We start from the raw sequence: 11,217 nt of genomic DNA, 5'->3' as shown, positions 1-11,217 counted from the left end.
CGCGGCCCGGGGCGGGCCGATCTCGGCGCAGCCAGTCCCAGACCCGGCCCGGCCCGGCCCACGCAGGTGAAGGGAGCGGCCTCCCCCGCTGCTTCCTGCCGGCCCGGCCCGGCGCCTCCATCCGCCCGGCAGCGGCCCCGACCGCCAGCAGCAGCACGGCCGGTGAGTGCGGCCCCCTGATGGGGGGGGGGCGCCGGGTTTGGGGGGGCCCCAGCCCCGGTCTGGAGGGGCCTTACTCCCGCGGCGCGGCGGGGTGTGCAGGGAGGTGGGAAATGAAAATCCTGCGGGGAAATGGTGAAATCGGGGGGGGGCAGGTCACAATGTGCTTCTCCGACTCCCCCCGCCCCCGCCCCGCTTTCAGTTTCGGCCCCTCTGCCCGAGCAGAGTTGGTGGCGTTTTGCCCTCCCGTCTCTAAGATGTGCCCCCCCCGCCCCCGCCCGGCTGGCTCTGGGGCGCGTCTGATTCCCAGGGCATCGGTTTCTGCTCCGGGTGGGAACCAGGAGTGATACCCCCCCTGCTCGAGAAGTGCGGGGACCGGGCTCTCCCCCAGGCTGAATCCGGAGCGATCCTGCCTGGGGCCTCACCCCTGGGTGGTTCTGTGGCCAAGCTGACCCCTCTTTTTAAGGGGGCTGTTGAACGTGTGTGGGGGGGGGGGTCTGAGCTGCATTTGCCCATCCCCATGGTATCTGAACTCCCAATCATAGAAGATTAGGGTTGGAGGAGACCTCAGGAGGTCATCTAGTCCAACCCCCTGCTCAAAGCAGGACCAGTCCCCAACTAAATCATCCCAGCCAGGGCTTTGTCAAGCCTGACCTTAAAAACCTCTAAGGAAGGAGATTCCACCACCTCCCTAGGGAAACCATTCCAGTGCTTCACCACCCTCCTAGTGGAAAAGTTTTTCCTAATATCCAACCTAGACCTCCCCCCACTACAACTTGAGACCATTACTCCTCGTTCTGTCATCTGCCATCACTGAGAACAGCCGAGCTCCCTCCCTTTTTGAACCCCCCCTCTTCAGGTAGTTGAAGGCTGCTATCAAATCCCCCCTTGCTCATGTGCCCTCCGTGCAGTGGGAAATGCCACCCCGCCATCCCTGTTGATTTCCTCACCCAGGTCCTGTGTCCTACCTTTTGGTCTGCCCCCAGGCACTGGAGGCCTTCAGGCCAGACCCTCCCTTGCCTTAGTTTCCTGATCCAGTGGGGCTAATGTTCCTGCCCTCACTCACCAGCTCTAGAGTGCTGTGAGCCCAATACTCTGGGCAGGGGCACCCACCCCCATGGCCCATTGGGCACCTTAGGTATTTAGATGCTGTGCAAGAGGGGTGTTTGGTTTGTGTGATCTGAAATGGGGTGGGGGGGACATAGGCTGTGTCCCTGGAAATCCCTGGACCATCTTCCTCTGCATCAGCATCTTGCTGAGAAGCCCCCAGCAGGGGGTGATCTAGCCGGGGGGAATGACCCTCTCCCCCCCAAAAACATCTCCTTCACCAAGACTGGCATTTAGCCAGGGGGCTCTGAAGGGACCCGTGTCTGTCTGTGCTGGGGGCAGAGTGTCTGAGCCCTTTGCCTGCAAACCTAAAGACGATGCTTGGCTCATTGAATGGGGGAGCCGGTTGAGGGCTTCACCCTGTAAACAGAGCCCCTGGAAGGCTGGGTTTCAGCCCGGACCCCAACAGGCCCCTTTGTCCTGCGAAGCTCAGGGAGGAATTCTGGATTATTTTGTGGGGAGGTCTTGTCCTTTCCCATGAACCCCATGCTCTTGGCAGTGCCCAAGTGGTAGGATAGATGCTTCCCCCACATCCTGCAGATCAGAGTCCAGGGGGAGCCAGCCCCTACAGCCCGCACAAGGCTCCAGCAGCAGTTTCTAGGAGACCTTGTCTCCACTTCCCAATCCCGCCATGCTGTGGCACTGGATACTTCATTCACTTCCTGCCCTAAACTCTTGTATAACGTGGCTGTGCTCTTACAGCTGCCATACTCCACCCCAGAGGCAGCTGCATCTTGGCATTGAGCAAGGGATCCTGTATATAAAGCAGTTGCGCTCCACCTTTGAGACAGCTGCCACTCAGCATTGGGTGAGGGGTCCTGTGCGTATTAAATCAGCTACCGTGTCCTACCCCAGAAGTTGCTGCATTTCAGGCCTGGCCTCTCTGACTCTTGCCCCCCCAACCCCCAGCCATGTCGTTCCGCAAGGTTGTGCGTCAGAGCAAGTTCCGCCATGTCTTCGGGCAGCCTGTCAAGAACGACCAGTGCTATGATGACATCCGTGTCTCCCGTGTCACCTGGGACAGCAGCTTCTGTGCTGTCAACCCCAAGTTCGTGGCTGTGATCGTGGAGGCCAGTGGAGGAGGAGCCTTTATGGTGCTGCCAGTGCTCAAGGTGACTGGGGTAGCGGGGGGCAGGAGCTGAGTCCTACCAGCTCATTGCACTGGTGACACTAATGTGCTTTGAGCCTCAGGCGAGATGGGAATGGGGAGAGCCGTGGGGATAGAGAATGGGTCTGTGTGAGGGACTATTTCCCACCCCCGTCCCCCTGGCTGCTTCCACCTGGCAATAAGGGGGACAGTGTAGTTGGGAAGGTGATGTCCTGGAATTTTGTAGCTCACAGATGTAATGAGTTTGTTCTCAACTGCATCACATGTGCATCCCTGAAAATATGCCCCTACACTCTTCCCCCTCTACCCCCCTCTCAAAAAAATCAACAGAATTGCAAGTGTATATAGGAGGAGCCCAGGGCTGGGATAGAAGGGGGCTGTGGGTTGGGATGGAGGGGCATTGGCAGAGCTGTGGGGGGAGCCCACGGCTGGAATAACAGGGGAATGCGGGTCAGGATGGAGGGGCTCTGGCTGTAGATTGGGGAGGAATCTCCTGTGACTCTGTCCCTTCTCCCCCAGACAGGGCGCATTGATAAGTCATACCCCACGGTGTGTGGGCACACTGGCCCTGTCCTGGACATTGACTGGTGCCCGCACAGTGACTATGTCATCGCCAGCGGCTCTGAGGACTGCACCGTCATGGTGAGAGGGCTGGGTGTAGGGGTGGCCCTATGTGGGGGAAGGGGTTGGGGCAGGGGCAGCCAGCTCCATCTGGATTCGGTGTAATTAGCAATCTCTCTCCTCCCCGTGTGTGTCAGGGCATGCCCATGGTGGCAGGTGGAGCAGATGCCCTGTGTCAGCTAAGAGGGTTCTCTGGTGGGGTGAGGGGGCACAGTGGGGTGGGCTCTCTGGAGGGGGCACAGGCCCCCTCTAACCTCTGTGCTCTGACAGGTCTGGCAGATCCCAGAGAATGGGCTAACACAGCCCTTGACAGAGCCCGTGGTAGCCCTGGAGGGGCACTCGAAGCGCGTGGGCATCGTCACCTGGCACCCAACCGCCCGCAACGTCCTCCTCAGTGCAGGTACAGCCTCCCCCTCCCCATGATTCTGTGTGTGGGGTGGGGCGGGGCAAGGTCCTGGCAGGGGAGCAGACGGGGCTATATGTGGAGGGCTCTGTACCAGATGACTGGTGAATAGTTAATGTAAAGCCTTGTTTGTTTGTTTTGCTTTGGTTTTAAATGGCTCTGAAGCAGTAAACCTAACTTCAATCCCAAACAAATTAGTAAAGGGCAGGATTATCAGATGCATAGATGAGCACGATATGTTGGGGAGAGTCAACACGTTTTTTTGAAAATAGAAATGATGCCTCACCAATCTACTAGAATTCTTAGGGGCGGAGATGTCAACAATCGTGGACAAGGGTGGTCTAGTGGATATAGTGGATTTGGACTTTCAGAAAGCCTTTTTCAGAAATCTCTCGCCAAAGGCTCCTAAGCAAACTGAGCAGTCATGGGATAAGAGGGAAGGTCCTCTCATGGATCTGGAACTGGTTAAAAGAGAGGAAAGTAAAGGATAGGAATAAATGGTCAGTTTTCTCAGTGAAGAACAGTGAGCAGCAGGGCCCTCCGTGCATCTATACTGTGTCCAGTGCTGTTCAACGTGTTCATAAGTGATCTGGAAAAAGAGAGAAACTGAGGTGGCAAAGTGTGCAGACAATACAGCATTACTCAAGAGCGTTAAGTCCCAGGCAGACTGGGAAGAGTTACAAAGGGATCTCTCAAAACTGGCTGACTGGGCAACAAAATGGCAGATGAAATTGAATGTTGATAAATGCAAAGTAATGCCCATTGGAAAACATAATCCCAACTATACATACAAAATGACAGGGTCTAAATTAGCTGTTACCACTCGAGAGAGATCTTGGAGTCATTGCGGATAGTTCTCCGAAAACATCCACTCAATGTGCAGCAGCAGTCAAAAAAAGCAAACAGATTATTAGGAACCATTAGGAAAGGGATAGATAATAAGACAGAAAATATCATAATGCCTCTATATAAATCCGTGGTATGTCCACACTACAAATACTGCGTGCAGCTGTGGTCTCCCCATTCCAAAAAAAAATTAGAAATGGGAAAGATACAGAGAAAGGCAACAAAAAAAATGAGGGATCTGGACCAGCTTCCGTATAAGGAGAGATCGAAAAGAGACAGTTAAGGGGGGATATGATAGTGATCTATTAAATCATGAATGGTGTGGAGAATAGGGAAGCGTTACCAACTCCTTCACATAACACAAGAACCAGTGGTCACCCAGTGAAATTAAGAGGTAGCAGTTTTAAAACAAACATAAAGAAGTGCTTCACACAACACAGTCAAACCTGTGGAACTCATTGCCAGGAGATGGTGTGAAGGCCAAAAGTATAGGTCCATCAATGGCTATTAGCCAAGACAGTCAGGGACACAACCCCATGCTCAGGGTGTCCCTAAACCTCTGACTGCCAGAAGCTGGCACTGGATGATGGGATGGACCCCTCAATAATTTCCCTGTTCTATTCAGTCCCTCTGAAATATCTGGCCGTGGCTAGGATACTGGGCTAGATGGACCATTGGTCTGACCCAGTGGCCATTCTTATACTCTCTAGAGTGGGGAGGGGCAAGGGGGATTACCCCTTCTCCACCCCCTCCTCCCAAGCTGTGATAACGTGGTGATCGTGTGGAATGTGGGCATAGCCGAGGGGTTGGGGGAGCTGTCTCTCGGGATTGGGGTGTGATGGACTGACTTACCGAGGAGAGGCTGAGGGAACTGGGATTGTTTAGTCTGCGGAAGAAAAGAATGAGGGGGGATTTGACAGCTGCTTTCAACTACCTGAAAGGGGGTCCAAAGAGAATGGATCTAGACTGTTCTCAGTGGTAGCAGATGACAGAATGGTCTCAAGTTGCAGTGGGGTAGGTTTAGGTTGGATATTAGGAAAAACTTTTCCACTAGGAGGGTGGTGAAGCACTGGAATGCGTTACCTAGGGAGGTGGTGGAATCTCCTTCCTTAGAAGTTTTTAAGGTCAGGCTTGACAAAGCCCTGGCTGGGATGATTTAGTTGAGGATTGGCCCTGCTTTGAGCAGGAGGTTGGACTAGGTGACCTCTTGAGGTCCCTTCCAACCCTGATATTCTATGATTCTATGACTGGTCCCCCCAGGCTGTGATAGTGTGGTGATCATGTGGAATGTGGGCATGACTGAGGGGCTTGGGGAGCTGACTCTGGAGGTGGGTGTGTGATGGACCAGTCCCGCCCCAGTCTGTGATAACGTGGTGATCATGTGGAACGTGGGCATGGCCAAGGAGCTGGGGGTGGAGGGTCGAGGGAGCTATCTCTGGGGGTCAGGGTGTGATGGACCGGTCCCCCCAGGCTGTGATAACGTTGTGATCGTGTGGAACGTGGGCACGGCCGAGGAGCTGTACCACTTGGACAGCATGCACCCCGACCTCATCTACAACGTCAGCTGGAGCCGCAACGGGAATCTCTTCTGCTCCGCCTGCAAGGACAAGAGCGTGCGCATCGTGGATCCCCGCCGAGGGGTGGTTGTGGCGGTATGGACCTCTCCGGGGGCCCCCCAGCATGGGCTGCAGATGGTGGGACAGACTCATCCTGGACCCCAGACCCCCAGCTCCAAATGATGGCCCCTGGGTTCTTCCCCATCCTGGCAGCATTGCATGGGGGTTCCCCTCCCCTCCTGTGCTCTGCAGACCCGTTCTGCCCCCTGGCTTAGTGTGGGGCCAAGAGTTGCCCTGGGTGGGGGCAGGGTGTTAGAAGCCTGATCTGGGGAGTGGGGGGTGGGAGGTATTTAAAGGCACCAGGGGGGTAGGGGTGGCCCAGGACCCTTCTTGCCATGCAGCACTTGGTGGGGGTGGGGAAGCTAGTGGTTGGGAGGGGGGCACTGTGTCAGTCCGTCCCTCACCCTGCTGTCCTTCCCCTCCCCTTCCAGGAGAAGGAGCGTGCACATGAGGGAGCGCGGCCCATGCGTGCCATCTTCCTGGCTGATGGCAAGATCTTCACCACAGGCTTCAGCCGCATGAGCGAGCGGCAGCTGGCGCTCTGGGACCCGGTGAGCTGGGAGCTTTGGGGATACAGGGGGCAGGGGTGCCCAGGAGGGTCCCCTGGGATGGGAGGTATGCCAGTTTGCCCACAACAGAGCTGCATGGCACCGCCCCAGTGCGGATTAGTGATGTCCTGGCCTCCCTGCAAGGCCCTGGATTGCTGACTCGGGATCTCCCACTACCAGCAAGGCCAGAAGCCCAGCCTTGCCCCCCCCACAACCACTTGGGGCCAGGGGTCCATCGTTGGCAGCTGTACTGGAGGAGAATAATGCTGGAGAGGGGCAGCTGGGCTCCCTGGTGGCTGATGCCTCTGCTGGCTTCCCCCAGCCTGTCCTTCATGAGGGTGAGATCCCAGAGCAGGGGGTGGATCCTTCTTGACCCCAGAAGCATGTCTGTAGATAATATCCTGGCTTTGGCGGGGCGGAGGGTTCTCGGGATGGGTGGGATCTGGGGGCAGGGCCTATCCTCTCCATCACCATCTCCTCTCCTCCCTTCCCCATCCCACTGCAGGAGAACCTGGAAGAGCCCATGGCGCTGCAGGAGCTGGACTCCAGCAATGGAGCCCTGCTGCCCTTCTATGATCCCGATACCAATGTCATCTATGTCTGCGGCAAGGTAGGGGTCCAACCATCGGGGGGGGATGTCCTTCCCTTGCTGATCCCAGGCTAATGCTGTTAGGAGCAGCCTGTGGCCACATATGGAAGGAGCTGGGACCAGCTAGTGCTGAGCCACACAGGTCGAGGATGGGTGGGGGCAGGTGGCATTGCCAGTGTCCATGGGGATTCCGTGGTGTGATGATGCCCATATGCCACCCCCCCTTTCTCTCTACCTCCCTCTTCCCCCACAGGGGGACTCAAGCATCCGGTACTTTGAGGTCACAGAGGAGCCACCCTACATCCACTTCCTGAACACCTTCACCAGCAAGGAGCCCCAACGTGGCATGGGCTGGATGCCGAAGCGAGGTCTGGAAGTCAGCAAGTGTGAGATTGCCAGGTGCGGGCTCCTGAAACAGGGCATGTGGTGTGGGGCTGGCAGTGATGGAGGGATTGGGGGTGACTGGGGGGGGGCAGTGATCCTGGATGTAGAGGTTGGTGGGGAGGTTTTTTAGGGGAGGCAGTGATCCTGAAGATGGGGGTAATCTAGAGGGGATGGGGGGGTGACTTCTCTTCCGCTAACTCCTATGCTCCCCAACTGTACAGGTTTTACAAGCTTCACGAGCGCAAGTGTGAGCCCATCATCATGACAGTGCCAAGGAAGGTGAGTGCCTGGCACAGCAGAGGGAGGGAGGTTCTGTGTTTGGGGGTCAAACTTTGGGTGGGGGGCATCCCTGTTCTGTGCCCCTCCTTGGTAGCAGGGCTTGGTGCAGAGCAGTGGCTGTAGCATGTCCGGTTGGAATGCTACTGCTGCCCCTCAGAGGAAAGAGCTAACTCCCTCCCAACAAAGCTCGTTTCCAAGCCAGCGTCTTGGAGTTGGGAATCCCCAGCCTCAGCTCTTGCTGGCCATGGGGCTGCCCATAGTAGGGGGGCTGCCTCCTCCCCAGTGGCTGGGAGTTCCACAGGCTGGTGCTGCATGGCTGACCCCATGTGTGTGTCTCCCTTGTAGTCGGACCTGTTCCAGGACGACCTGTACCCAGACACGGCTGGTCCAGATGCAGCCATGGAGGCCGAGGAATGGGTGGCTGGGAAGACGGCAGGCCCTGTGCTGATCTCGCTACGCGAAGCCTACGTGCCCAGCAAGCAGCGGGACCTGAAAGTCAGCAAGAAGAACGTGCTGCATGAGAGCCGCCCAGCTCCCGTCTCCAGCACCGGCAGTGCCACGTGCCTCAGTGCCGCTGCCGCGGTGCCCAGCATCAGCATCAGCACTGCCCCCGGGGTATGTACAGCATCCCACTGCTGTCCTCACCTGGCTTCGAGCCTGCTCAGCCCACCCCGTGACACAGGTGGGAAGAGGAGCCAGTGCTTCCTGGCCCCGCTCTGTGGTGCCGGGGCTGCACCGCCAACCCGGGGCTGGGGCCGCTCCAGCCGCAATGCTGGGCCTGCGCCGTCAGAGGCGGGGAGGCCGGCTGGACCGGGGTCAGGCCCGGCGACCAGTGCTTTGGGGGCTTGGGGCACTAGCTTGGGGCAGGGGCCAGCGGCCACAATGGGGGCTGGGGTCTGGTAGGTGCGGAAGGGGTGGGGCCTCAGGTGGGTGGGGCTGGGGTGCTAACCTCCCCAAGTCAGTGGCTCACCCACCCACCCATGGGGTGGGGGGCCTGGGCTTTGACCCCATGGTTGATGGTCGGTCTGCAGGATGGCGGGCAGGCGGGGGCCTGGGCTCTGGCCCTGCGGCTGATGGTCGGTCCGTCTGTCTGCAGGGTGGCGGGCGGGTGGGGGCCTGGGCTCTGGTTGGTCCGTCTGTCTGCAGAGTGGCAGGTGGGTGGGGGCCTGGGCTCTGGCCCTGTGGCTGATGGTCGGTCCGTCTCTCTGCAGGGTGGTGGGCGGCTGGAGGAGGTGCTGCAGGAGCTGCAGGCATTGCGGCTGCAGGTGAAGGAGCAGGGCGAGCGCATCAGCAGGCTGGAGGAGCAGCTGAGCCGCATCGAGAACGGGGATGTCTAGGGTGGCGGGGGGTGGGGGGATTGCATAAACCAGGGATCTCAAAGGGATTGCATAAACCAGGATTTTGACTCTTCACCTCGGATCTGCCAGTAACCCCCCTCCCGAGGTGAGGGGGGCCCTGGGCCCACCTCTCCCCTTCCTGCTCTGCGGTGGAGAAACTTCCCTTTTTTATATGGCTAACCAAAACACCCCACCTCTTAAAGGAGTGGGTGATTCGTGCGCCTCCCCCTCCCCCCTTGCCTTAGGCAGCATCACCCTCTCCTGGAAGCTCCTCTCACTCTGGGCAGGGTCACTCACCCCAAGAAGCTGATGTGCTGGGGGGTGGCTTCCTGCTTCTGTCTGCCCCTGGTGGGGGATGGTGCTGGGTTCAGCTCTGTCCTTTTCTTCCCAGCCCTATGCAGAGGCACCTCTCTACCTGCGCAACCCCCTCCTCTCCCAGCACACGTCCTGGCTTTAGAGGAGCCAAAAGTGAAGCTCCACCTCCATCCCCACCCATGCTGCTGGCCGAGGTTGGGTGCAGCTTGGCCCCGCCCCCCTCTTCTATGCCTGTGGGAGCACAGGGGGCAAGATTGGTGGGTCCCTGTGCCCAGGTCTCCCCTTTAAATGATACTTGGGTCTGCAGCTGCCACCACCATGCCACTGCGGTGGGGTCAGAGTAGGGCACACTCCTGGTTTTATATGACTGTGCCCTCTTTAATAGCCACGGGGGGGCAGTCATAGCAGGGACCATTCAGACCCAGCAAAGTGGCTTCTGCCTAGATGCAAATAAGGAAAGGAAAAAAACCACATGCAGAGCCCTGTGCAGGGCCAGATCTATATTTTCATTCCAAATAAAAGGTCTTTATAATAAACCCTTGGGCTGGACGTGTCTTACTGTGGGCCCCATGCTCCAGCCACTGCACCGGGGCTGCAGCAGCTAACCAGGGTCCTGCAGGGAAACTGGGGGAGGGGGGGAAATGAGCAGGAGAGGTGGCTCAGGGGCAGACAGTGGGTTTATACAAGACGGGAGGGGAGACCTTTGTACCAGCAGTGAGCACCTGATGCCCTGGGAAGGCAGCACCCAAATAGCTGTGCTGAAAAGCAATGGTTTGCTTTGCCCATATGGGCGTCAGTAACTCGCTGCCAGTGGACAGCACTAAAGTGCTTAGCCTGTTGCAAGGGCCTGCTCCGCTGGAGAATGAAAACAGGCAGTGTGTTGCCAGGGGCAGCCCCCATCCTGCCACAGGTGCATGTGGTGGTGGGGAGTGCAGGGGGGGAACTAGAGCCTTCCTGCAGGGGCTGATTATCCCAGAAGCGCCCACTTGGGGGCGTGGGGCTCCTCACGGGCAGCCAAGCAGGGAGGCTGCAGCAGGTGCCTCTTGATTTCATTTGTTGCTCCGGCTGAGCTGTTCCCCAGTCCCTGGGAGCTCTGGCACCATTTCCCCCTTTGGCTGACTCATGTCTGTTGCAGGGAGAGCTCTGCTCCAGCCCTGGGGCAGATCTAGCCCCCAGGGCAGTGTGTCCCCACCAGTGCGGATGGCAGAGATGCAGTGACTGGTCATCCCCCTTTCTCCCCCCCCCAGCCCCTCAGGGCTACGAGAACAAGGGGAAGAGATGGTTTCCCACCCGCATGTTGAGCTCAGGGTCCTTCCTGTCACAGGCGCAGGCAAGGCCTTGCGGGGGAGACAGGAAACCAGTGGTTGGGGCTAATGAGCTGATACGGCAGCAGGGCTGGGGCAGGCAGGAAAGGAGGCTGCAGTGAGCACAGTGTGGTGCTGGGAGGTGAATTCAGGGCCCATCTGCTGAGCCCTGAGCAGGGTCTCTAAGCAGTAGCCCATGACTCCCTTGCAGCACCTGGACAGAACCCAGCCATTTTACTTCCCTGGTGCAGCTACAGTTATTTAACACCCTGGGCAAGTCTGTCCTGTCTCTCTCCTGGATCTGTTAGAGGATAACAGCCTTCTACTATTATCCGTGCCTGTTCTGTACCCAGGGGAAGAGATGTGTGGTGGTAGTTTGACCGGCCTGAGAGGGGAAAAAGAGGAAATGAGCATCAACCCCCAGCTGCTGTCTGTGGGCACCATCCTTGTACTCCCTACCTGTGGCAGCCATTGATCCGGAGGGGAGCCTGTGTGTGTGTGTGAGCTTATGGGATGATTGTGGGTAGTTGAGCCCCACTTCCCCCAATTCCTGGAGAAGTGTCCTGTGCTCCACCCCAGCGATTTCCCATAGGCAGCACCT

The 11,217-nt window shown here is 58.0% G+C and overlaps 1 protein-coding gene across 1 annotated transcript; it reads left to right on the top strand.

The window, feature by feature from the left end:
• CORO1B (coronin 1B) lies at positions 1-9,771 on the top strand. The gene is made up of 11 exons (XM_038407384.2): positions 1-162; positions 2,176-2,378; positions 2,894-3,016; positions 3,266-3,395; positions 5,715-5,896; positions 6,292-6,411; positions 6,914-7,018; positions 7,251-7,396; positions 7,603-7,660; positions 8,006-8,275; positions 8,872-9,771. The coding sequence occupies exons 2-11, from the start codon at positions 2,178-2,180 to the stop codon at positions 8,995-8,997; spliced, it is 1,461 nt and encodes a 486-aa protein (XP_038263312.1). The 5' UTR covers positions 1-162; positions 2,176-2,177; the 3' UTR covers positions 8,998-9,771.
• The last annotated feature ends 1,446 nt before the right edge of the window (positions 9,772-11,217 follow it).

Source organism: Dermochelys coriacea, chromosome 6 (assembly GCF_009764565.3).
Source record: "Dermochelys coriacea isolate rDerCor1 chromosome 6, rDerCor1.pri.v4, whole genome shotgun sequence".
NCBI lineage: Eukaryota > Metazoa > Chordata > Testudines > Dermochelyidae > Dermochelys > Dermochelys coriacea.
The sequence above is the reverse complement of the archived record's forward strand: the minus strand, read 5'-3'. Positions and strand labels throughout refer to the sequence as shown.

Bases quoted from the DNA above. Each gene is read 5' to 3' on its own strand.
- CORO1B (XM_038407384.2), top strand. From the start codon at position 2,178: ATGTCGTTCCGCAAGGTTGTGCGTCAGAGCAAGTTCCGCCATGTCTTC. The intron at 2,379-2,893 runs GTGACTGGGGTA...CTTCTCCCCCAG, and splicing joins TGGTGCTGCCAGTGCTCAAG to ACAGGGCGCATTGATAAGTC. The intron at 6,412-6,913 runs GTGAGCTGGGAG...ATCCCACTGCAG, and splicing joins AGCTGGCGCTCTGGGACCCG to GAGAACCTGGAAGAGCCCAT.